The 26986-nt window shown below is 44.2% G+C and overlaps 1 protein-coding gene across 3 annotated transcripts in view; it reads right to left on the minus strand.

The window, feature by feature from the left end:
- Nucleotides 1-642: 642 nt before the first annotated feature.
- Nucleotides 643-26986, minus strand: part of LOC138773881 (follicle-stimulating hormone receptor-like) — a 93108-nt gene continuing 66764 nt past the window's right edge. For all 3 annotated transcript variants that reach the window (XM_069954351.1, XM_069954350.1, XM_069954352.1), the window contains exons 5-10: nt 20922-20993; nt 19742-19819; nt 18902-18970; nt 18745-18819; nt 7028-7216; nt 643-3874 (exon numbers count right to left, since the gene is read on the minus strand). In XM_069954351.1, coding sequence (XP_069810452.1) covers nt 2662-3874; nt 7028-7216; nt 18745-18819; nt 18902-18970; nt 19742-19819; nt 20922-20993 — 1696 coding nt within the window. In that variant the 3' untranslated portion in view covers nt 643-2661. The remainder of the gene's footprint in view (nt 3875-7027; nt 7217-18744; nt 18820-18901; nt 18971-19741; nt 19820-20921; nt 20994-26986) is intronic.

Consider the following 26986-nt stretch of genomic DNA (forward strand, 5'->3'; position numbering starts at 1 on the left):
TATGTACGGCGCTGGCGCTGGCGCAGGGAAGCAGGGAAGCTGTCCCCACGGGAAAGCTTCCCTGCGCCGTACATAGACTCCACTATGCATATATGAATATGCATAGTGGGCGGGAGGGGAGGGGACGGGCTCGGCGGTGCTCAGAGCCTGCCAGCAACGCCCCAAATGCTCTTAAAGTGACACTGTCACCTCCTTTGTGCATTCTGACATCTCTACACAGGTGTAAAGGGTAAATTTAGCGTTTTTATACCTTATTTTATATCATACGTCATGGTGCTTGTTGAAATAAAAAGTGTCCTTTTATCAACTGCAGATTGTATTAAGTGGGCGTGGCCTCACAGCATTAGCGCCACTTAACCCTGCCCACAACGGGCCCGTTGGTCCCGCCCCTTGACGCCCATTGGTTGGCTGCCGTAAAGGGTGTGTGGTCTAGACCTTTCGGCCAGCCTGTTCCAATGGCTGGCGAGGGGGCAGGGCCAACTGTGGCATTGTGGGCGGGGCTAAGTGGCGCTAATGCCGCAAGGCCACGCCCACTTAATACAATCTGCAGTTGATAAAAGATGACTTTTTACGTGAACAAGCACCATGATGTATGATATAAAATAAGGTATGAAAACCGCTAAATTTACCCTTTACACCTGTGTAGAGACGTCAGAATGCACAAAGGAGGGGACAGGGTCACTTTAAGCAAGTAATTTGCATAAGAGCAATTACCGATTTAATAAACAGTGCGGGGGAGCTGCTCTGGTCCCCGTATGCTGATGCTTCCGGGTCCAGAGACGTGATGCATCAGGCCCTCTCAGCCATTCAGTAGTTGTAGTGGTGTCCCGCCTGAGAGGTCCTGTTATGTCACGTCCGACCCTGGGAACGTCAGCACAATGGAGACTGGAGCAGAGTCAGAGTATAGGCATCAGCCCGGAAGGTAAGTGGGGTCGGACAACCCCTTTAATAATTATTCTAAATACCATACAATATTTCATCACCTGAGAGTAGGTGGCGGTCTACCGGCAGCCTCTTAAAGAAAATTGTTCAGTTTATATTTTAAACAGAATTTTTAGATAAACATCCCTTATGTATATAAATAAAAGGACTATGACATCATCTAGGATAACACAGTCATCATAATATTTATTGATATTGCCGCTACCAGTCTTAAATGAAGAGAAGTGCGTTAAATAAGGTCGTTTTGTTAGAAGCCCCCCCCAACAATAAGGTGACCACAGGTTCCTTGCTGTGACTGCCAGCGACAGCCGCAATCTGTTGGAGATCTAAGCAGCAAGAGTTCAATTTCCCCACATTATTACCACCACAGGCAACGCACGGTAAGTGCCAAGTGAAATCCATGTGTCCTGGTAATGCACAGATGTGCCAAGTACTCCAAAGCGAGAGCAGCTTTTTGTACATTGTATGGCTAAAAGATGAGGGTCCTTATCTGGGGACCCCCTTCTATTCACTCATATTTCCCTAATAAGATATTTGGAAATTAGTTCTCTAAACCAGATGGGGGTGGGGGTACTGCCGGGCCGGCCTTAGGGTGGTGGTGGTGGTGGGGTGATTGTCATGCACGGGGAAGGGCTACGGTCCCTGGCCCCTTCTAATGATTGTCAATGGCGGGTGCAGGTTGAGGGTGGTAGACCTGCCCCCAGTGCTTCTAATGGCTTACGGGGCAGAGGATTTTAGAATAAACAGCACAGTAATGGCGTTGAGGAGGAAGGTAAGAGACATTTTTTCATTCTTAGTGCCCTGTGCCCACCAGGGATCTATAAGTTGGTTAGATTCGTCCTACCTGCTGATAGTTCCCCTTTCAACAGAACCCAGTACAATTATTTCACCAACCATTTATAAACATTAACTGGGATGCAATAAGCAACGTTTTTTTTTAGGACGATGGCCACGTTTTTTTTTTAGGTTGATGAACATGTTAACTTTAAGCAATCAGTTAAAATCTGTGACGTAATCTGGCAGTGTTTAATTTCCCTCCAGTGCCACCATTGGACAAATTAAGGATTACACAGTGCCAATTGAAATCAATTGGCCTGTCCACTGCCCGAACCACAAGTCATTGGGATGAATCCTGGAGGTTTTTTCCTGCCCACTAGTCTTGACTAATAGATAGCTCCATCCACCAAGGTTAGTGGGGCAGGGAGAAATCACCATAGACCATTCTGATGACTTTGATGGTTTGGGCAGCATTACAAAGATGTTTTTTAAACACTTGTAAAGACTACCAGGACTGAGATATGATCTTCACATTTCCGGTAAAATGCAGGTATTCAAGAAGAGATTACTCCTCCATAGAAAAAAACCTAAATGGGTCCACCATTGTTGTGCCATGTTCTGCCATGCCCTTTCTGTGACTCTTGGAACAATTTTTTACCACCCTGTTTGCTAAGAATACATTCCATTCAGTTAACCAATGATAGAGGGGTTGACACCAACCAAAACTTGTCTCTTTCTCTCCAAGCGCCCCAAACACAATCTCCTTCAATGGCATGTAATGTATACAGTATACGTCTCTGAGTGAAGGAACAGTATTTCATACATTTTTACAATTTTTGTACAATTTACTACCTTGCTCTTTGGATATTGCTTATAGAACTTCCCTAAAAACAGGAAAGAAATATAGTGAATAATTTAAAATGTAAAACATACATAATAATTTCAGCTCTGGTGACCGAGAGGGACTAAGGTATAGACGGATCCGGTGCTGTTTTTCTGACCTGGAACGTAATGTCCGTTTCTGGAGTTAAGGTTGGAAGATGAAGTTTCTGTTCTAAAAATCTGAGCTCTCATTTCGCAGCAGCCAAATTTACTCATTAAATTATAAAAGTCTTTGCGGAAAGCTTTGGTGAAGAAGGCGTACAAGAAGGGATTGGCACAAGAATTAATGGGGTAAAAGAGAACTAAAAGAATCTTGGAGTTGGAGACGGTTATTAGAGGAACCTTCAGCGATGCCGAGATGGCAAAGAAGGAAATGGGAGCTGTGCAAAGAAAATTTGTGAATATTAATATTGCCATACGTGTTGCAGTCTTTGTATCCGAGTGTGAAGAGATGATATCGGGATTCCTCACCGTGATGTATATATGGGCATAGCAGATGCAGATAGCCACAAATGCCAATACGTTAAGTACAAGTAGAAATATAATGTATGCTTGCGAAGGAAGACTCTCAATGTCCATCGGTAAGCAAATACTGACTTTCATGTAGCTACTTACCCCCACAATAGGGAGTAAAGCCACCACAAAGGCAAATATCCAACCAGAAATCATAATGATGACAGCATGCCGGAATCGGACTTTGCGGTCTAACTGCATTGCGAAGGTTATCGTGTGCCATCTTTCCAAAGTGATGGCCGTCAGTGTGTAAACGGAAAGTTCACTGGCAAACACCGTAAAAAATCCTGCCGCGTGACATCCTGCTCCAGTCTGCCAATCAATGGCATAATTATAATATTGGCTTTTGGTTTTTATATCCACACACGCAATAAGAAGAAGATAAATTCCCATGCAAAAGTCTGCAAAGGAAAGATTGCACATCAGGAATTTGGGGACGGTAAATTTCGAACTACTTGTTATTAAAATGACCAGGACTACTGCATTCCCCGTGATGGCTAGAATGCTAATGCACCACATAAGGATTCTGAGAAAGTTGTAGCCCATTATATCTTCACAAGGGTTGAATTCATCCGGCTTTGGATAACAAGCAACGTTAGGAGTGTCAATGCAAAAATAGTAGTCAAGAACCTCATCGTTCGGGTCAAAGACTGGTCCATAGCCATGATGGTAGTCAAGTTGTCCGGATGTTTTATCCATAGGCTTTAGTTCCCCATGAAGGAAATGGTTACTTTTATTGCAGAACGGGTGCAAACTGGAGCTGGAAAATGATAGAGAGTGAGATTAAATAGATGGCTTATAGCACTAATAAAAAGTATAAAACATGGAACAGTTTATTGCATGGACTGTGGATGGAAGGGTTGCACATATTGGATTTAATTCACTCGGCCCTATTGTTCTGTGAGGGATAAACTGATGCCAGAGCTATTTGGCTGCTGGGTAGCCCTCTCTTGCCTTATCTAGCAGTTGTATATGAATTTTGTATCCTTCAATCCTTCCCTTAGTGTCTGCTCAAATGATGGAAGCATTTCCTATATCAAGCCTGATGAGTTACACCCCTGGAACCAAAAATGTGACCCGACATTGTCATGTGAAAACCATAGTTTGTACTACGCAAAAGAAAATCTCAACTGGAGCACCATGTGGGACTCTTTGTGCTGAGGCTCCCTGTAGCTCTTGAGGGGTTAGCCCCTGGTTCCCTTTCTTTCAGTGTGTACAGTACATAATGTGGCAGAGAAGCATAGTGGGTGAAATGAAGCAAAATAGGAAAATATACTATACTCCCTATATCTGAAAGGAGCGGGGAGTCACAGGATGAGGGGTAAGGGACCCTGGGTTCTTGGGGTATCAGTACAATCTGAATCTCTGACAGGGTTCCTGCTTTACCCCAACTCTATCAGAATCCTAACATTTTCAGCAAATTAAGGAAAAGAACATCCAAAAAAAGAGTGACTAAAAAGCCTATTAAAGCTCGATTATAAATGTTAATGTCAGGATTGTAAAGTATAATGTATTCTCTGCTATTTACACCAAGGCGGATATTACAGGATCCCTCTGATTTCCATGACTACCTGTGGTTTTACTGCTTCCACGGTCCGGGGTGGTCTCTGGTATTGCCGTATATCTCCCTTTCCTGGATGTATTAGTTGATAGTAAATGTTGCCAGAACACGCTGTGAAATCTACATAATTATCCATTATTGTTGCATATTTAAGTCCTGAAATGAAATTCCCTCATTATCCTGCAGCAATGTGCCGAGAACTGACACGTAGGACTATGTTTAATGTTTGGCGTTTCCAGCAGGTTTACACGGTTCCATCAGACGATAAGGAGCGCGCTATCTGTGATTATGTTACAGCTGCTGGCACTAAGTCTAAAGAGATTCTACTAGACACTACCTGACCTGGAACAGCAGGATCCTGGACGTTGTTGTAGCCGGCAGTATAGACACTCTGCATAGACCAAACATCACTATGGGATTTTCCATTTATCTTCCAGATAAAGAGATCGTACTGTACGCTTTATTTAATATACCTGTTATACAGAGCCTTATGTCACGTAGAGATGAGTAATGGAGGTTCTTCCCATTGTCACTGATGGACACATTTTCCACTTTGATGTAGCACAATGTGGCCCCATGATCGGAGAATTGCTTGCACTCCGTTATTCTTCCCGAAAACATATAAATTGGTTGTTCCCGTTTCTTAAAGGGCATGTCCCTGCACATTCTGACACTCTGAAGGCCGAGCTGGCAGTGTCAGAGCCTGTAAGGACCTTCCTGAGGAATAGTCACGCCCAATTGTCACTTTATTCATATATTCCCAGGAGGTGGATCACATTGCAGAGTTCTGATAAAAGGACGTATAGATTGCCACCACATCGGGCTTTGGGGATGAAGTTTATTTCTTTTATATGAGCTACTATAGTATGGATATATACAGTGGCATAGCTACCAGGAAGGCAGGGAAGGCGACTGCTATGGGGCCCCTGCAGGAAGGGGGCCAGAGGAAGCCTTCTCTGTCTTCATGGTAGGTACTGTATGCCACTGACAGCCGACCACTGTACCCCGCTCCCCCAGGGGTCCAGAGAGGAAGAGGGACCCGCCACTGCACTGTTCAGCCCCCTCACTGTAGTGCCCGGTGAGCGGGCTGAACATCAAAAGGAGAAGAACGGAGGAGCAGGACCTGCCAGGTCCTGCACAGCACAGAAGAAGAGGGATGAAGGACCTAATGGTCACATGACCCAAAGATCCTCAATACCTCTGTGTTAAAGGGGTAGTGCGGCGCTAAGAAATTATTCACAAAATAACACACAACTTTGTAATGTATGTTATGTAAGTGAATCGCCCTATTCCCCGTGTTCCCCCACCCCCGCCCGTGTACCCGGAAGTGTAGTGTACCATGCATACCTGACGTGTTTAGTCCCCGTCCCTGATCTTCTGTTAACGACGTAACCTTCGGGAGGCCGGCCGAATCGCTGCAGCCATCCCTGATGCTGGCCCTCCTCTGCCGCATCATCAGCTGCTCAGCCGCGATTGGCTGAGCATAACTGTGCTCAGCCAATCGCGGTTGAGCAGCTGATGACATGGCAGAGGTAAAAGGACAACAAAGAGTTAATTTACAGTTACATCACAGGGCTGTGTGTGTGGGGGTGGGGGGGGGTCTTTTTGAATGCAGATAATGGCAGATTTGCCTAATAAACCCAATTACAAAGTTTCTTAAAATCGCCTGGACTATTGATTTCTGCAAAAAAACAAAAAACAAAAACCCAGACAGTGACACTTTAACTAAGAAATCTATTAGCTAGCATGTGCAGTAAGTCAATGCATGTTTCTATTCTATATTCTATACTTATATTTGTTGCCTATTTATCCCGGAAAATAATATTATAGATTTTATGATACAAAGTATAATTTTTCAATGACAGGCAGCTGGCACAATCTCTAGCACACACCGAGCACTTTGTCTTTGTAATGTGTTTGTAGCATGAATGGCAGATTCTGCACGTTCTGTCTATGGCGTGTGGAGCCGAGACACTGAAAAATGACATGAAAGTTCCGGGGACATAACTCACGAGACCTCAGGTGAACGCCGTTCCTATTTCACACGTAATTTATTTTAATTGTCTTTTCCCGGGCTCTTTCCTTCTCAATCAATACCTTACTGGAATCCTGTATGTCACATTATTAGGTTAATAACATGGGAGACGTATATTATAATTTTTATGCCTGAGAAGAAGTAGTTCCAATTGTGGCGGGTAGATATTGCAGCGGGTTACGGGAGGTTAGTGCTTACGCTGCCTCACTACTTTGTGCTTTAATGAACACTGTAAAACCAACAGTCTCAATATGTTCTTGGTCAGTGCTGGAAAATATCATTTTCAATGGTTATTATCAAAGCCAAAGGAATCGTACCTTTTCTGTTTTTTCCAATTTTCAAAGGCGCAGCAGTGGCTCGGGTAAGTCAGATTGGCTTCAATCAGATCCGAAAACTTTTCCAAAGGAGGGAGCTTTTTCAAGTTATAAGCGTGATTTGCTATCAGTCTCTTAATTGTGTCCAAACCGTGATGAGGTAAAGAGCTGATCTGGGTTTTCGAGATGTCCCTTTAAAAAAGAAATTGAATCATATATATATATATATATATATATATATATATATATATATTTATTTATTTGCTTTTGTTTGTAGTAACATACAGTATCAGCGACCTGCGTATTTTTTTGGAACCCACGCGCTAAGGCTTTGTTCCTATCGCATCTTGGTTTCCATTAAATCACTTACAATAGGGTCCGTTGGGTTTTGTGTTGGGGTCTGTCATCAGTGCCGCATGTGGAGCTTTTCCTCTTGTCAAAAATGACAAAATCTGTGGCAAAGATTCCGAGTTGAGAATCCAACACGGATGTCAGCAAATCCTTAGATGGAACCTTTTATAATATCTCATTTTTTTCTAATTTCTAAATTAGCGCTATAATAAGTATATATCTTTATTCCCTAGCGCTCCAAATATCCTACATAGGCGCTGAATAGAAAACACAGTCCCATAAGAAACCTTTTCTCTTTCATCCTACCCCCTTCAGCTGGTGTATGTATATTGCACCCACTTCCCAGCTGTTCAGCCTCCTTTCTGCTTCTGATCAGCCGGCACATTGGCCCAAAATTATCAAAGGGTTTAAAACAGAAGAAGCGGGCATGCGCGTGAAACAGCTGTAATTGTTCACTGCGTGTGGCGTCCCCCCACCTGCTCTCACATGCTACATTTTAGCTTGTGTGTTACAAGGAATAAAGAAAAATGCAGCAGACTGTGAGTGCCCCCTCTATTTTCTTTTCTTCTTGAACTGTTATTATTCACATCACTGGTTAGGGGGATTAGAGCACCCATCACCAACCACCAGTTCACTCTCAATACGCCAAGTGAATCCCCCTACGATCTGCGGCAGGATAGGCAGTGCCGGCCGCTGTATCTATTGTTGGTAGGTTTAAAATATCCCCTACTTGGAGGCATCTGGGTCCAAGACCAACCAGGATAAGTGTGAGAGTCTCTGGCTGGGAGGTGGAGATCCTGGATTTGATCTCCCGGACACCCTTCCAGAGTCCCAGGAGTCTGCAGAAGTCCTTGGCATCGAATTCGGCCAAGGGGATTACCCCAATCAAAACTGGGACAGCAGGCTTAAGATCGGCGCTCAGAAGGTGGATCAGTGGAAGGGTTGGTCTTTGACTCTCAGGGAAAGGGTTAACCTGATCAAAACTTTCCTGCTCCCTTTGCTGATATATCTGGGCAGTGTTTGCATTTTTCCAGAACCGCTCAGTATGTTCTTCCAACTGTTATGGGGGAATAGACTGAACCTAGTCGAGAGGGAGGTTACTTACCGTATGAGGAGACATGGTGTATGGTATGAGGTATTCTTGTTGAATATTCCTAATCAGCATAGTTGTCAGGTACCGCATGTGGAGTGCACGGTGTTTAGTATTGATGCAGCATAAAATCCTCCCAGTGGATGAGGTGGATAGGGGCACAGTGCCCCCAGTGGATGAGGTGGTTAGAGGCACAGCGTTTCCTGTGGATGAGGTGGTTAGGGGCACAGCGCCCCCTGTGGATGAGGAGGTTAGGGGCACAGTGCCCCCTGTGGATGAGGTGGTTAGGGGCACAGCGCCCCATGTGGATGAGGTGGTTAGGGGCACAGCGCCCCCTGTGGATGAGGAGGTTAGGGGCACAGCGCCCCATGTGGATGAGGTGGTTAGGGGCACAGCGCCCCCCTGTGGATGAGGTGGTTAGGGGCACAGCGCCCCCTGTGGATGAGGAGGTTAGGGGCACAGTGCCCCCATGTGGATGAGGTGGTTAGGGGCACAGTGCCCCCTGTGGATGAGGTGGTTAGGGGCACAGTGCCCCCTGTGGATGAGGTGGTTAGGGGCACAGCGCCCCCTGTGGATGAGGTGGTTAGGGGCACAGTGCCCCCTGTGGATGAGGTGGTTAGGGGTACAGCGCCCCCTGTGGATGAGGTGGTTAGGGGCACAGCGCCCCCTGTGGATGAGGTGGTTAGGGGCACAGCGCCCCCCTGTGGATGAGGTGGTTAGGGGCACAGCGCCCCCTGTGGATGAGGAGGTTAGGGGCACAGCGCCCCCTGTGGATGAGGTGGTTAGGGGCACAGCGCCCCATGTGGATGAGGTGGTTAGGGGCACAGCGCCCCATGTGGATGAGGTGGTTAGGGGCACAGCGCCCCCTGTGGATGAGGTGGTTAGGGGCACAGCGCCCCCTGTGGATGAGGTGGTTAGGGGCACAGCGCCCCCTGTGGATGAGGTGGTTAGGGACACAGCGCCCCCTGTGGATGAGGTGGTTAGGGGCACAGCGCCCCCTGTGGATGAGGTGGTTAGGGGCACAGCGCCCCCTGTGGATGAGGTGGTTAGGGGTACAGCGCCCCCTGTGGATGAGGTGGTTAGGGGCACAGCGCCCGCTGTGGATGAGGTGGTTAGGGGCACAGCGCCCCCCTGTGGATGAGGTGGTTAGGGGGACAGCGCCCCCTGTGGATGAGGAGGTTAGGGGCACAGCGCCCCCTGTGGATGAGGTGGTTAGGGGCACAGCGCCCCATGTGGATGAGGTGGTTAGGGGCACAGCGCCCCCTGTGGATGAGGTGGTTAGGGACACAGCGCCCCCTGTGGATGAGGTGGTTAGGGGCACAGCGCCCCCTGTGGATGAGGTGGTTAGGGGCACAGTGCCCCCTGTGGATGAGGTGGTTAGGGGTACAGCGCCCCCTGTGGATGAGGTGGTTAGGGGCACAGCGCCCGCTGTGGATGAGGTGGTTAGGGGCACAGCGCCCCCCTGTGGATGAGGTGGTTAGGGGGACAGCGCCCCCTGTGGATGAGGAGGTTAGGGGCACAGCGCCCCCTGTGGATGAGGTGGTTAGGGGCACAGCGCCCCATGTGGATGAGGTGGTTAGGGGCACAGCGCCCCATGTGGATGAGCTGGTTAGGGGCACAGCGCCCCATGTGGATGAGGTGGTTAGGGGCACAGCACCCCCTGTGGATGAGGTGGTTAGGGGCACAGTGCCCCCTGTGGATGAGGTGGTTAGGGGCACAGCGCCCCCTGTGGATGAGGTGGTTAGGGACACAGCGCCCCCTGTGGATGAGGTGGTTAGGGGCACAGCGCCCCCTGTGGATGAGGTGGTTAGGGGCACAGTGCCCCCTGTGGATGAGGTGGTTAGGGGTACAGCGCCCCCTGTGGATGAGGTTGTTAGGGGCACAGCGCCCGCTGTGGATGAGGTGGTTAGGGGCACAGCGCCCCCTGTGGATGAGGTGGTTAGGGGCACAGCGCCCCATGTGGATGAGGTGGTTAGGAGCACAGCGCCCCATGTGGATGAGGTGGTTAGGAGCACAGCGCCCCCTGTGGATGATGAGTGTACGGGCACACTCAGTGACCTGGTGAAGGTGCGCTCTCAGGAGTGCGAGAGGCTGGGGGCTGGTAGGGTCTCTTGTCTTTAGAGGGGCTGTAACTTTAAAATGCCTTAACCTGCGTCTCCTCTCCTGGTGGTGGGCTGATGCTAACACCTTAAGGCCCTATTCCACCAACAGATCTGACAACAGATAATCTGCCAAAGATTTGAAGCCAGGAACAGACTATAAACAGAGAAAAGGTCATAAAGGAAAGACTGGATTTCTCCTCTATTCAAATCCACTCCTGGGTTTGGCTTCACATCTTTGGCAGATAATCTGTTGCCAGATCTGTTGGTGGAATAGGGCCATTAGTCTTTTGTTTTGTGCTGTAGATATCCTGGTATATAGGGCTTTCGGCCACTGATCTTGGGCTTTCGGGCTGGGTGTGGGGATGAGAAGCCCCACTATGGTTTATTGTGTATGTTTGTTATATTGTTTTGTAAATATTATTAGTGTGTGTTTATTTGTGTATATTTAGTGGTAATATTTGGTTTGCATGTTATTAGTGTTATTTCTAGCGTTAGTTCTTCACCTGGGTTTGGGGTTTAGTATTAGGTTGGGTGATGGGTTATGAAGGGGTGGGGGGGTTCTTTAGGACTTTGGTAAATACAGTAAATCCAGGGCTGGTTAATGGACGTCTGTTATCATGTACTGGGAGCATGGGATGCGGGACCAGCTCAGGGACCCCCCAAGATAAAAATATAATATAGCCTTACACTGTGTGCATCTTGTGTGGTCGCTGTTCATTAAATAGCGGTCATACAAAATAGACATGTTTAATTTCTGCACGGCCGCAGAGAACATCGGCCGCTGTGTATACAGTGTGCATACACTATGGCCGTTATTCTATAGGATCTAATGGAAAGCCACAGTGTCAATCAACATCGGCCGGTGTTGCAAAGTTCAACAATGGCCATTGTTTATTGAGAATGTACACAGTCTGGCCATATGTTGTGTCCATGGCTTCCAGGGCTCCATCCAACGTCTTCAGCCACTGGTAATCACATTCTACACGCTCGGGTTTGGACAAATTATTATATATTTTTTATGTATAGAAAACAACAATCTAATGTTGGAAATGCTAGTTCTCTTCTAATATGATGACATATGGGGAAACATTTTACAGTGTTGTACAACTAGTCCTCCAAAAAGATTAATAAAACCTGATTCTCTTTTGTTAGTTTTAGGAATCTTGCCAAAGAAAATCTGATAAATAGGAGATATTTACCAAAAATTATTCAGTTGCTTCTTTTTATACCGTTTCATCGTGTTCCCTGAAAATCACCGATCCATTTTATTTAGTTACTTTTTTACGCTTCATTTTTTCAGATTTTGCTGTTAAATATTTTATATATAGATCAAAGACAAACCATATGCTTAATAAACTGCATTCCCTTAAACTGCATATTAAAGGTCGGCGACTTTCCTCTTCTCCAGATGGAAATTGTGTTGGGACATTTGGCTAGTGATAAAGAAGAGCGGCTACAGCACGACTGAACTGAAAAGACGGCTCCTACAGAAAGAAATGTGGACATAACACACAACCTATGGAAGTGCTCAGGACCTCACTGTACCTTCCTAATTTAGGTGTACCATGGGACAAAAGAATATCTGGATCCTTATAAAATAACAATACAAAAAGGCTCCCCCCCCCCCGCCCCCGAAATTCTTCTTCTAAACTTTTCATCTGCAACTTCATTCTAGCAATTGGCGGGGGTCTCAGCACCCATGTCCCCACCATAACACACTTCTCACATGCCGCTATGACATGTCTGAAGTTTTTTTTTAAATGATACTTACACTTTTAGGCTATGTTCACACTATGTATCTGTGCGGCTGTATTTTTCATGCGGCTGTAAATGTGCGGATGAAACTCCGGCCATGGGAAAAAATAGACATGCGGCTGAAAACATACGGTCATTTACTTGGAAATCTGGTTCAACTAAAAATAACAAATAAAATCTTTAGAAAGTGATGGAAACACCTCTGGATGCATCTGGGAAAGCAGGGAAACAGTTTACATGAATCGCTATTACCGGGGTTTGCGATCCTCTGCAGTAATGCCAATGTCTCTCATGGTTAATATATTGAATTAATAAAACACATTTTCGTTGTAATAAAGTGCCTTTCATTGTTCAATAATTTAATTCTAACAAATCCATCATTGTGCAATTAAATATACTGTTAAAATAAATATATATATAAATAAATGTATATTTATATATATATTTATTATTTGACAGTATATTTAATTGCACAATGATGGATTCGTTTAAATTAAATTATTGAACAACGAAACTGATTTTATTACAACGAAAATGTGTTTTATTCATTAAATATTAATTAGTACAGGAAGTTCCATAAGCCGTTAATTCATATTCCCGTCAATAGAGCTTTCTGTACTAATCATCACTTTACTTTAATGAAAACATCAAATGTTTCTTCTAATTATGTTATCACAATAGCATTATTAGAAGAAACATTTAGAATTATATGTGCGCTCAGCTGATTGGCTGTTCGGCTGAGCGCACATATAATGAGCCGGTCCGCAGCACAGTGACTTCATTGTGCTGCGGACCAGCGAAGAGGACACATCGGGGTGAGTATAGAGCTTTCCCCACCCCCTCCCCAGCACTGCACCCCTCCCAGCAAGGAAGGGGGGTCACTTAACCCCTTCCTTGCTGGGATGGGTGCAGTCTGACATCAGTCTGGCCCCCAGGGGGTTAAGGGGGATGCAATACATCCTCCCTTAACCCCTTGGGGGCCAGACTGTAAGCAGCGATCTGTAAAGATGCTGCATACTGTAAGGAACACAACACCGCTCACAATGATGGGTGTTGTGCTCCTGTTTGTGTGTTTTTTGTGTGTTTCTCCCTTTTTGTTTTTCAGATATCGGTATCCAGTGGATTAGGTCGGATTTGGTGGACTACGTCGATGACCAGCGGTTGTTTGGTGTTTTTTTTTTTTAATAGAATGGTCAATGAGGGGTGTGGGGGTGTTTTTATTTGAATAAAAAAAAATTTTCACTTGTGTGTTGTCTTTATTTCTTTACTTTATAGACTTAGTAGTGAAAGCCGTCTAATAGACGGAATCCATTGCTAAGTTGGGGCCTAGTGTTAGCCGGTATAAAATGGCTAACACTAACCCCCCATTATTACCCCAGTACCCAATGCCACCAGGGGTACTGGGAAGAGCCGGGTGCCAGTGGTCCCGGAGCGTCAAAATTGGCGCAGTACCCCTGGTGGCATTGGGTACTGGGGTAATAATGGGGGGTTAGTGTTAGCCATTTTATACCGGCTAACACTAGGCCCCGACTTAGTAATGGATTCCGTCTATTAGACGGCTTCCACTACTAAGTCTATAAAGTAAAGAAATAAAGACAAGACACAAGTTAAAAAATTTTTTTATTCAAATAAAAACACCCCCACACCCCTCATTGACCATTTTATAAAAAAAAAAAAACACCAAACAACCGCTGGTCATCGACGTAGTCCACGGAATCTGACGTAATCCACAGGATACCGATATCTGAAAAACAAAAAGGGAGAAACAAACAAAAAACACACAAACAGGAGCACAACACCCATCATTGTGAGCGGTGTTCTGCTCCTTACAGTATGCAGCATCTTTACAGATCGCTGCTTACAGTCTGGCCCCCAAGGGGTTAAGGGAGGATGTATTGCATCCCCCTTAACCCCTTGGGGGCCAGACTGATGTCAGACTGCACCCATCCCAGCAAGGAAGGGGTTAAGTGACCCCCCCTTCCTTGCTGGGAGGGGTGCAGTGCTGGGGAGGGGGTGGGGAGAGCTCTATACTCACCCCGATGTGTCCTCTTCGCTGGTCCGCAGCACAATGAAGTCACTGTGCTGCGGACCGGCTCATTATATGTGCGCTGAGCCGATCAGCCAATCAGCTGAGCGCACATATAATTCTAAATGTTTCTTCTAATAATGCTATTGTGATAACATAATTAGAAGAAACATTTGATGTTTTCATTAAAGTAAAGTGATGATTAGTACAGAAAGCTCTATTGCCGGCAATATGAATTAACGGCTTAATGGAGCTTCCTGTACTAATTAATATTTAATTAATAAAACACATTTTTATTGTAATAAAATCAGTTTCGTTGTTCAATAATTTAATTTAAACTAATCCATCATTGTGCAATTAAATATACTGTCAAAAAATAAATATATATATAAATATACATTTATTTATATATATATTTATTTTAACAGTATATTTAATTGCACAATGATGGATTCGTTAGAATTAAATTATTGAACAACGAAACTGATTTTATTACAAAGAAAATGTGTTTTATTAATTTAATATATTAACTATTAGAGGCATCGGCATTCGGCATCATTGCCGGCTATTTTTGAAGTACTCCGTACGGACCGCCTGTCAATCCACGTCCGTGAATTTGCACAGTTCCAGCCGCAAACAATGGTCTTGTTCATTTTTTACGGGTCCGTTTACGATATCCGTATATCGTATACTTTCCAGCGTACGCATGAACCGGAAAAATCCGGCCGATGATTTACCGCCCGCAATACAGCCGCACAGATATAAAGTGTGAACCTAGCCTTAGGCTATGTTCACACTGCGTAAAACTACGGCCGTAGTCTTGCGGGGTGGGACATAGCGTCATTTTGAATGGTATCCCGGCCGGAGCGTACACACTGTATACGCTCCGGCCGGGATCCCGTGCGACGCCGGAAAAAACTGACAGGCCAGTTTTCTGCGGCCGGAATTCAGTGAATTGTGGCCACAGAAAGACCTGTCAGTGCACACAGTGAAGCGAGCGGCTTCGGCCGCTCGCTTCACTGTGGGCTATGGGAAGCTCTGATGCGGGCGCGCACAGATGTGCCCGCATCAGAGCTCCGCGGCTGGAAAGATCACCTGGCCTGGGTCACGAAACGGCCTGTTGTTCACGTAAAGTAAACATAGCCTTAGGGTATGTTCTAACAACGTATATTTTCGTTAAACCACAGCCGTTATACAATGGCTGTGATTTTTACGAAAATATACATGCCATTGCTGCCTATGGGATCCTGTCCACATACTTTACGCTCCGGCCCTAGTGGCGCCACAAACAACTGACATGTCAGTTTTCTGCGGCTGCTATTCATTGAAGAGTGGCCTGTCAGTGCACACTGTGGAGCGAGCGGCCCCGTCTGCTCGCTCCATAGTGTGCTGTGGGGAGTTCTGATGCGGGTGCGCACGGATGTGCCCGCATCAGAACCCTGCGGCTGAAAAGATCATCCAGGCGGTACTGCAGTACTAGCCCGGATAATCATTTCACAAACTGGTCGTTCCATGACCCGGCTGGGTCACGGAACGGCCGGTTTCTTACTGTGTGTGAACATAGCCTAGCACTGTATTATAACTAGAGATGAGCAAACTTTTTAAAAGTTTGGTTTGGCAGGTTCGCCGACCTTTGAAGCAAATGAAACCTTAAATTAACTGCACTCAAATAGCCAAACGATTTTAATCAATTAACTGTTTTAGTGCAGTTCAGCAAGTTCGCTCATCTCTACTACCCGATCCCCTAATATCTTCTGTCTCTAGTGTCTGCAGCCGCCTTCAGCTCGCTCACTGACTGACTGAGAGAAGATAGCGACGTGACCAGTCATTAACTATGCGGGCTGTCACTCCTAAGACAACAATGACAGCCCCCTCAGCCAATCACTGGGCGTGGCGCTGTCCTGTCTCAATCATTGATAGGCTGTGCAGGCTGGAAGCGGCTGAACACAGGAGACCTGCAGTAGGATATCGGAGAATGCGGACAGGTGAAAATAACTTTTTTATGTTTGTTTCTGTGTGTAACTGGGTATATATTTTGCAAAGTTTGTAACAGATCCAGCGGGAGGAACGCCTGGAAAACTGGGATACAGCCTATGGCTGTGGCTGTATCCCAGCTTTCCAGGCGGTCCTCCCGCTGTATCCACCCGCTCCATGGAGCGGGCAGACAGCGGGAATCATTACCGAGGGTTCGGGTTCATACGAACCCGAACCGAACTCTGTTCACACCATCCCTAGTTCTTTTTAAACCCAAAAACCCAAAATCTGTATAAATTGGGAAACACTGGAAACTTACTGACTCAAACAATAAAGAGAACACATCAGTATTACTATAAAGTGTGTAAAAATTAAATTGTTGGTGCCCTTCAATAGAGGTGATGATCCCAAAAGGTTCTCCAATAGCATAATCTACAGAGTAGCACTGAAGATATATATTAATATGTAAACTTGGATCTGGGACACCTCTCCCTCTCCCAATCTCGACGAGTGTGCTGCAGGGAAAACATGAGGAGGCATACTTACCCAGATCACTCCGCACCACAGACACTTTTCCTCTTACGTGTTTCCCCTCCAGTCCTGTTCTTCCTGATCCTATGGACATGACCAGCACAGCGGTTGGCTGAGTGGGCAGTTTGATTCCACATGGCCCTTCACAGGAACCTGGAGGAAGAGGAATACAGCCGGGACTGGATGCTCAAGGAAGTGGCAGTGGTGGGGGAGTGGGCTGGGTGAGTATACCTCTGTGCTTTTTATTTCTACAGCCCCAACTACATGTCAAAGTCCCTCTCTGACCAAAAACCCAGTACCGTGTTGCCCAGTCTCCTGATTCCCTCCCTGGGTTACTTTCATACACCATCTGCTGGGTACGCACTGTGAATAAACATGTACAAGGGAAATGTAGCCAACCAGCCGCTGTGACCACCAGACCATTCCCCGCGGTTTGTAGGGGTAAATAATAACGGCAGATTCTCAGCTACTCGTCCTGACGAGCCACAGTTAATTGGAGAATGTTGTCACTTTATCTATGGGAACATGTGAGCGCTGTAGGTGCTATCAATGTTATGCCGTAATTTGTCTGAAATCAACAACTCATTATTGTACGATTCCCAGTAATGAATATATTAGCGGTCATGCTTCACTGCCGCTACCTTCAATGATTCCCTTAGGACTACATAGTGCCGAATTATAGGATCCAGGAAAAAACCATTCCCTGTGTTACGGGTAGTGCAGGGCCTGAGGGAGAGACGCCGGAATCAGGGGTTCTCATTGTGGTTTTGTTTGTAGCCCTGTGTCATATCCCTTAGGGACTGCACCATATAGAACAGTATATCAGGTGTACCTGGAGTCTTCCATCACACTAACCGATATAAAAGAATTTCTATTATTCACCAAGAAGATTGATTGCTTTATTACCTGGATTCACTTTTTCATTAAATATCGAATATTCTCATCATACGTTTTACTTTCAAACGGTTACTGACCAAATTCAGTATATTCAGGGGCTGTCTGGCATTCAGTATTGTTTAATATACACTGCCCCTGGGGGATAAAAAACAATGAACATCCTATGCTTACCTGGCTGCGCTCCCCCGGTGTCTTCTTCTGGTGATTCCGGTGTCCCCCGCTGACTGCAGAGCCTCCACTTCCAAGATGGGGAGTGACAGCCGGATCAACCAATCACTGGTTGGACTGTGACATCCGTCTCTGCAGTCATCGGGGGACACTGGTGACACCAGAAGAGGACATCGGGGAGCGCAGGGAGAGAAGCACAGGATGCTTATTGTTTTATATGCACCAGCAGCAGTATCTATAAAAAATACCAAACACCGGACAACCCCTTTAAATGTTTGATGCATGGTTTCTAATAAGCAAGGTTATCTTTGCAACAACAAAAAAAAAAAAACTTGTAAGAGAAGCAAAGCCCCTTTGCTTATAAGATGTAAGGGAAAAGATTGGTTAGCTCCAGCTCCATCCATATAAAAGCCGTGACCCAGGGGCATACAAGAGATGAGCTATGATAGTGAATAGTAGCCAAAAGGAAAGAAACAAATGAAAAAAGTAAAAAATGAACATTTTGTGTTGAATGAGACAACCACAGAGGCCTGGACGGCTATATGCTATGGTAAACATGGCTCCTCTATATCAACCCATAAGAAAGAGCTCAGGGAAGCCACGGATATCTCGGATTTCGATTAGTGAATATCATAATGGAATGTAGCGGTCTAATGGGAGCCGGGATGTGTGGAGCTCGATGTTAGTCTATAGACAACTCAGAATTACAAACTAAACTTCTACAACTCAAGTATTGATTTGTTCTTTCTCCTAGATCTGAGCGGTAGACAAAACTAAAGATTTCAGAAATTTAATTTAAACCTCATCAAGGAAAGATATAACGTACAATACTTCAGGTCCAGTGGCTCCATGGAAAACGAGATCTGGTAATGTGGTTAGCCTCGGATTCCCGCTCAGGATTCTAATAGGAACGAAAAAAAGAAAAAGATTATTAAGAGAGCAAGATGGGAGCAGCCGCACATACACTTGTATCGTAACCTCACAGTTCATGTAAATTGGTGCCATTGAAGGCGTGATTCTCTATCTCTTCGATATCGTTCTGTACAAGCCACCTGGAAGGGGAAGAAACAGAGAATAGACGTTGGTGTTTATCCGGCTCTATCTATTGTCTAGAAACACTAGAAAAATCAATGAGTAGGTAAACTTTATTTCTCAAGGGACTGATTCAGCAAATAATATACAGAATGTTCCATTACATAACCATGTGCTAGATCATGTGAATCCCTCTTTAGCCACCCCACCCCCCACACCCTATAGTGTTTTATTACACACGAGATCTAGAAAGTTCCTACTAAGTGACACTCACAATGCAATACCGTAACGGGGAGCAGGAACTGTCTATATTAGACGTAATGCTGTGAAATAGTCCATGGAGAAGCTGTGTCTCCTTTGGTCACTGATTTGGCTCTGGTGGAACTCACCATTCTGTTATAAAGTGTCAAGAGCGCTGATCCAGAGGAACAACAGAAGATGCCAGGAGCTTGGAGTACATCATAAAACATAGAACTTGCATCTTTATCAAGCCTCTTGGAAAAGACCGGCTCTGCATTGAGATGTATTGCATGATGGGAAAAAACCTTATCGATCTACCCCCAGCTCGCGCCATCATCTTTTACCCCTCTGGATCAGCACTTTGGGAAAATCCATGCCACCTTGTACTACCAATTGAAGAGAATATGACCACACATGGTATCCAAAAATTCGAAAGACTTTATTCAAATATCAAATACCTATAGGAGAATATAGGATTCACATCTCATAGTGTTAAGGGGTTAATGAGTATTTTACATTTTTGATACATGGACATATCCGGAAATACTTACAACCTGACACTCTCTTGGCTGAGTCCAATAAATGCATTTTTTTCTACTTTCTTTATGTTAATATTATCTTGTATATCTCTGTATTGGAAAAAGTTAAAGTTAGATAGGGTAACATGACCTGACATAAAGGTTGCACAGTATAAACCATTGTTACCATGAGCTCATAATATAATCCACTACGGGAGACACCAAAAAAGACGACATCAGTCTCATGTGGAGACGCGAAGACCCATGAACATGCAGCCACCAGTAGTGAAGGGACTGGAGGAACATCTGGGGCCACAGATCATCAAGTACATACTGTAAGAACCTCAGAGTGGGTGAGACCATATAGTATGGCTCCATAGCGGTCTTCCTGTGTTCAAAATTGGTGAAAGACTTTTAGCACATTTTTATAAGCTTTTTAAGATTCAGGTTCACACTTGGTATAAAATTCAGTTTTGTCCGAACCTTAAACAATTGCAGGTGTTTTGGTGTTTCCCAGCTCTACTTACTGTCTGCGCTCCCCTGATGTCCTTGGTCTCTGGTCTCCAGTGTCCCACACAGTTAAATTGCCAATCAGCCAATCACTAACTGAGGCACAGCGCCGTGGCCAGTGATTGGCTGAGTGGGCTGTCACTCTTGAGACACAAGACTGAAAACTTGCTCAGCCAATCACTGTCAGCCACGCAGTCCTGTTTCAGGCAGTCAGTGATTGGCCGAGCGGGGTGTCACTCCAGAGATGAGATTGACAGCCTGCTCAGCCAATCACTGACTGACTGAGATGGGACGGTGCCGTGGCCATTTATTGGCTGAGTGGGCTGTCACTCTTGACACACAAGACTGAAAACTTGCTCAGCCAATCACTGTCACTTTATAAGTAATATCTGACTCCAGTGTCTTGACCCCAACAAATGCAGCAAAGAACATTACAAAAATATCCTTGAAGATGGATGATAACATTGGTTTGGCTCCAGCCTGTGGAAACCTTTTGTAGCCTATTTCTAACTTTTTACCTTCTATACAAACTTCTCTCCGTAAAGCTCCACTCTCTCAGCCCCCGCACCCCCCATCATTTCTAAACATCAGCTTTTTTTGTATTATTATTATTTGAGGCACCGGGTCTTATTAGGATAATGTCATGCAACGTTCCAGTTTCTAAAGTTATGAAATTTTTATTTGAGGTGTTAAAAAAACTTACAGAAAGACTATTTCGAGAGACTGTATCTTGGAAACGGCAGGAATAAAATGGATCCCGGTGTTGTAGATGAACCTAAAGCGAGAGATACAATTGAACATTAAGTTTCATATGATTCCTCTTAGTCACTCCGCTTAACGTAATAAGTAAGAATTGAGCCTGTGATACAATTAGGTTACATAAGCGGCATTACAATGATTACCAATGATAGGGTTACTGAACCTATGGTATTATAGGGAATGTATGCAGGGAGGCTGCTAATGAAATGCCCCGTATTCCCTTCTATAATACGAGTATTAGAATTTGGATTCTGGAATCCCCCAGGTGTTATAATTACAGTATCCGTGGGATGGCTGTTAAATTCACAATGCCATCGACTAAATAATTCCCGGCATGGCAGCATTATGAGAATATATACTTTATACTTTGTATTTTCAACGTGATAATATGTTTGCGTTTGTTTCGGAAACGTGGGCTCGGTGTGAATTATTTAAGGACTGAAAGGCAGAGACTCCTTGTGGCTCGTGAATTTTCTTTTTTTCTTCTTTTTGCTTCCTAAGAAACAATTAAGCTTTCCGCAGTCAGCGTGGAGTTTATATTCTTCAGGCTTGGAATTATGAAACTTAAAGTACTTACGTTTTTCCATTATTAAAAAAAAAAAAGTCTTTTTATAAAATCCTGGCAAGTGAATGTCAAGTGCCTAATGGTTGGGATACATTGACGACGTTTTTTCATTGGCCGACCCAGCTGGGAATTAAGAGGCTGACAATTTTTATACTTAGAGACAGGGAAAGTTATTGATGTTCGGAGGGAGGCAGAAAGTTGATGGTGTTGGTGGAGTTCCCTACGTAAAACATTGATGAAGATTTCACTTTTTTGAGAATGAAAATAAGTAGTGATTATACTGCCCAAAGGGAGTGCCCTACAATAATGATACATACTAGATAACAGCATCCAATTAATATCACAGTCAGGGAAAGATGTAGGTGTGGCCAGGCTACTGAAATGCACTGTGCCTTGGCCACGCCTCTATGACACTTCAGAGTAGCAGAAGAAAATGTTTTATAGGTGATTGCATTGGGATTGACATAGTTATTTAGTTTAGGACATCTTGGACATGTAAGTAAAAGAAGGGAAAGAAAAGTTAAAGCAAAAAAAAAGCAAAAGGAATGGAAAATGGAAACGTGCTGATGGGATTAATCCCTTTAGAACAGGGATGTCAAACTCGGGCCCTCCAGCTGTTACTAATCTACAATTCCCATCATGCTTTAGCTTTGGCTGTCCAGTCATGATGGGAATTGTAGACTTCTAACGAGTTTGACACCTATGCTTTACAACAACAACAATGAGGTCACGATGGGTCACATAACCTTCTCCCAGACTCTGATTCTGCCGCAGAAGCCATTAAAATGTCGGTCACTGTGAACCATGGCACCGTGGGGCATTTAGGGCATTTGAGAGGTGTATTGCCCAAGAACTATCCCCACCGAGAAGGTATCTGTTCTTGTGACTATGCTCCTACTTCAAAAGGATGAATCATGTCTAAGCTAGAAGAGATAAAAGCTGTACAAGTACTCTCCTACCAATACTTCCAGATGGAGTCAGTGCCACAAAATTTCCACACCTTATTTACGCCTTATGGAGACATTGGCTATAAATCTCAGTCTCTCCCAGATTCTCTGACCATCAGGATCTCGGTCTTTATTTTCTTCTCTTAGCTCATGGCCATGACATCAACGTTCAAGTTACAGGTCTGCCCTCTTCACTTTACAAGTTATACTTGATGCCAATCAGCTATTGTCTACTCACCGGGAAATCCCTCCATAGCTGCACTTGGGTCACTTGCAGACTGAATCTTCTTGGGCCTCGATAGCTAAAGTTCTCTCACCTTACTTAAAGGGGAACTATCAGCAGGTGAGACAAATCTAACCTGCTGATAGCCCCTTATTGCACATGGGGTGCTGAGGATGAAGGTATATATGTTACCTTGGCGCCATTCCCATGCTGTTATCAGTGTAATCCTCCATCCGGAGCACCGTTAGGAGCACTGTCCCACCCCCAGAGCACCGACCTGATCCGATGTTTCTAATGATAATTAATGAAGCGGGTGGGCTGGATTGATGCTCTGGGGGTGGGGCAGTGCTCCCAACGGTGCTCCAGACTGAGGATCCTGCTAACAGGAACAACGCCGAGGAGGAAGGTAAGAGACATACCATTGTACTCAGCACCCTGTGTGCAATAAGAGGCTATGAGCAGGTTAGATTTGTCTCACCTGCTGATAGTTCCCCTTTAAGAAAACTCAACAGTCTTATTTATTGTAGTCAAATATCATCATGGGAGTAAAGTGGCCGTACGCATGAGCCATAACTGATGCACATGAGCAGAGGACAAGAGGCGGGCCACAACATTGAGTGTAAAATCAATAGCAGATTCATAAAGTTTTTCTTTATAACTGAGTCTCGGCTCCATTTCTGAGTAGGTGGCGGTGCTCGGACCATATCTCCTGACTCGGCACTTTCCTGATACAGCGGCTCAGCCTTATGTGTCCTTTGTTATATACAAGGAATGCAAAGTGGTTTCAGTTCCGAGCACTGTCATGTGGAATACCAAGAACATTCATCTGATTTAATCATTATTTTGCTCTCCTCGTGCCAAGTTGGCTCGGGGTTCATCTACTATTTTTGGAAGCGAGAACTTTCAGCTTCCACCAGGAGGAATAATCCGCTGTGTACAGTAACAGACCTGGAAAGTCTTCCTCCAATTTTATGCTTTTTTATTATTATTAATATTTTTCATTCTGAGACTTCTGGCCCAGAATTTACCGCTGGAATTATCAGGAGCAAATGATCTGTAAAGGGAAAACACAAACAATGATAAAAAAGCAATAATGGCGGGATCAGTATGACACAGTTCATGCCACGCTGCCGGCTGCCTCCTTTGTGTTTCCTTAGATGAGAAGCAGCCTGATCTTCACAGACGCCGCTCTCATTTATTAAATGGCGGAATTTGCTTTACAATAAGCCGTGTGTCTTGTAAGAGCGTGCACCTACACTACTGTGTCCAGTTCAGTCATCCGTAAAGCATACTTGGACTGTGTTCACACTAAGTAAAAAAAAAAAAAAGGGAAAAAGGTGTCCGCTTTATCTTTTTAACCCTTTGATGACCAGGCCAATTGTTATTTTTGCACTTTCATGCTTTCCATAGCGCTTGCATTCTTTCACCTACAGACCCACATGACTCCTTTTTTTTTGTTTGAACAATATTTTATTAAGTAGACAAAAGCAAGAAAACATCTCAAAAGGAGCATGTGAAAATAATTAGGATTACAGACATTGCTCACAATAGTAGAACCTTAGTGATATTGTCTCCTTATTTTTTGATATTCCAATTGTACTTTGCAATGACAGACCTAATTTTTACATTAAATATGCTGCAAAAGCAGGAAAAAACAAACAAACAAACAAACAACATTTTGTGAGGTTTTGTGTTCATGATATTCGTCTGATGGTAAGGCTGACATGTTCTCTATGGTCCTCATGTCAGTACAATTACAATGATAAGTAACTTATATAACTTTTATTTTATTTGATGGCTTTTAAAAATTAAAAAAAAAAAAATTAGGTGACTAAAATGTCTCTATTTCAATCCTTTCAACCTTTTATTTGTTGGTCTTTGGGGCTGTGTGATGAATCACTTTTGCGCCATGATCTGTACTTCCTATGGGTAGCTTGCTTAGATACATGCAACTTTTTGATCACTTTTTATTACAATTTGTCTTTATTTCATGTGACCAAAAATTACCAATTTTGCACTTTGGCTTTTTTTGCGCTTACTCCGTTTACAGTGCAAGATCAGGAATGTGATAATTTTTTAGGTTGGGTAATTTCACATGCCAAATATGTTTATTTGTTTTTATTTATAAAATAAAAAGGGGGGGGGGATTTTTATTAATGGGAAAAAAAATTAACACGGTAAATAGAAGTCCTCCTGGAGGTCTTCTATAATCAAGCACTGATCTCTCACAGCGATCAATACAGTACATATGTACTGCCTTGATCCCTGAGAACACTACTTGATTACTATGGGCTGCTAGAGCCCATATTAACTGAGTGCCAAGCTGGGATCAGCATGGCAAACTACGGACGTTATTTTTTAGTTGTTCACGCACAGTTTTCATTTTTCACCATCTTTATTATTAAATTCAATTAAAGACAAAGGGCGATCAGTCCACCTGACCTAGAATAATAGACAGGAGAAAATGTCGTGTGAGCATATCCATGCACTGGTATATATATATATATATATATATATATATATATATATATATATATATGTATATATATAAAATGTATGTAATTTGTGTATATATAATGAAAAGTATTATTTTTGGCCATTATATAACTTATATATGACAGTCTTCACTATATTTCTGTGCTGTAGGCTTCATTTTATAATGTTAGTTGTCTCTAAACTAATGGTTGCTGCTTTGGTGTCTGCTATATAGTGTGCACACAGAATATTGGATTCTGATCCCTCATATAGCTATATATCTCCCCCTCTTGAGGACATTATAGAGCAATACTGAGCAGTATAAGCTGTATATCCAGCACTGGACTTATATATCACACTAACTACAAGCTATTGAAGCCTCTCCATGTGTTTCTCTCTACTTTTACCTCAGCCACTTCCTTCCTTCCCTCTCCACTCCTTAGATTTCCATGGGAAGCCGTAACCTGATCCAGTGCTACATGGCAATAGTACTAACCACTCAGTCACTACTATACTATACTGTGTGTAGAACTATTTTTATAGTGTAACTCATTTAAATGTCACTATTTATTTTAAGAAACTCAGTAATAGGTTTTATTAAGCAAAAGATTTTCCTTCAGTTCTCAGAAAGCTGCTCCCTCCACTTCAGAAGAAGCATTATTTCTGTGTCCATTCTGCTTTATAGAGGGGGGAGGGGCCGAGGGAGGGTGAGTAAGCATGGAGAGGAGAAAAGGCAGCCCGGCACAGCACAACATCCTGCAATTTTATCTCGCCAAACTGTGAATCCAGTGTTTTATGTGCCCAGATAGTCTCCAAACTGCACAGCTGCTTCTATGCTCTCCCTGCTCACTCATCCCCTTCAGCCCCTCCCCCCTCCATAGGTTAATATGGACACAGCAGAACCTGTTCTTACTTTGCTCCTCTGTAATGAAGACAACTTTGCCTGATGATAAAAAGATAAGAAAGGGGGGGAGGGTGGAGGAAAACAGCTTTTTGAGTACAGAAAGAGGCTTCTTTTCTCCTTTTACAGAGGTTTTTTTTTTAAAATCGCTTGTTCTATTGATTTCTGCAAAAAAAAAAAAAAAAAAAGGTTAAATGGCAGCTACACTTTATGGTTGCTCCGTTGCTCCATTAGGTGCTGCTTACATTTCAAGATCCTTGCACCGTGATAGATTTTTCTGTCGTTTTTGAATAAATTCTGTTGACACGGCTCCAAGAAGTGAACATATGTTTTAGCTGGTGCCCAGATTAATCTTGGCTCGAAACAACGTCGGGCTACATCTGCACCTCCAGAAAATATTCCGCAGTCTGCAAGGAAACGTGTGCCTGATCCAGCAGATCTAGCCGGGAGATCGCTCCGTAATTGCTGCACGCCGGATGTCGCTGCTGTATACAATGAAGAAGCCGATGCTGTATGACAATATTTGTCTGTATATGTGAGGATCCTGTCTGCAAACACTCCGACAAGACGTCTTCATTCAGTCCTGTGTGCCAGTCGGGTTATTAGCATATGATTTACCGGGGAATATGTAAAGATTGCAGAAGGAGACAGCCGTGATTCCCTTTAGTCGGTGACTAACCGGCACTGGCAGCGCTCTATGATTCTGACCAGGGGCGTAGCTAGGGGTTCAGCCTAGGGGGGGCGAGTGAGGCTGAGTGGGCCCTCAACCAACGTTACCCATAGGGAACCCCAGCAGGTGACAAGGATTTTTTTGAATAATAAAGGGAATATTGTTCTACATTTCTTATAGTGAATAAGGATACAGAGCCGTGTAAGAGGCTTCTACATCTGGAATATA

The sequence above is a fragment of the Dendropsophus ebraccatus genome, chromosome 15 (genome assembly GCF_027789765.1).
Source record: "Dendropsophus ebraccatus isolate aDenEbr1 chromosome 15, aDenEbr1.pat, whole genome shotgun sequence".
In the NCBI taxonomy this organism is placed as follows: Eukaryota; Metazoa; Chordata; class Amphibia; order Anura; family Hylidae; genus Dendropsophus; species Dendropsophus ebraccatus.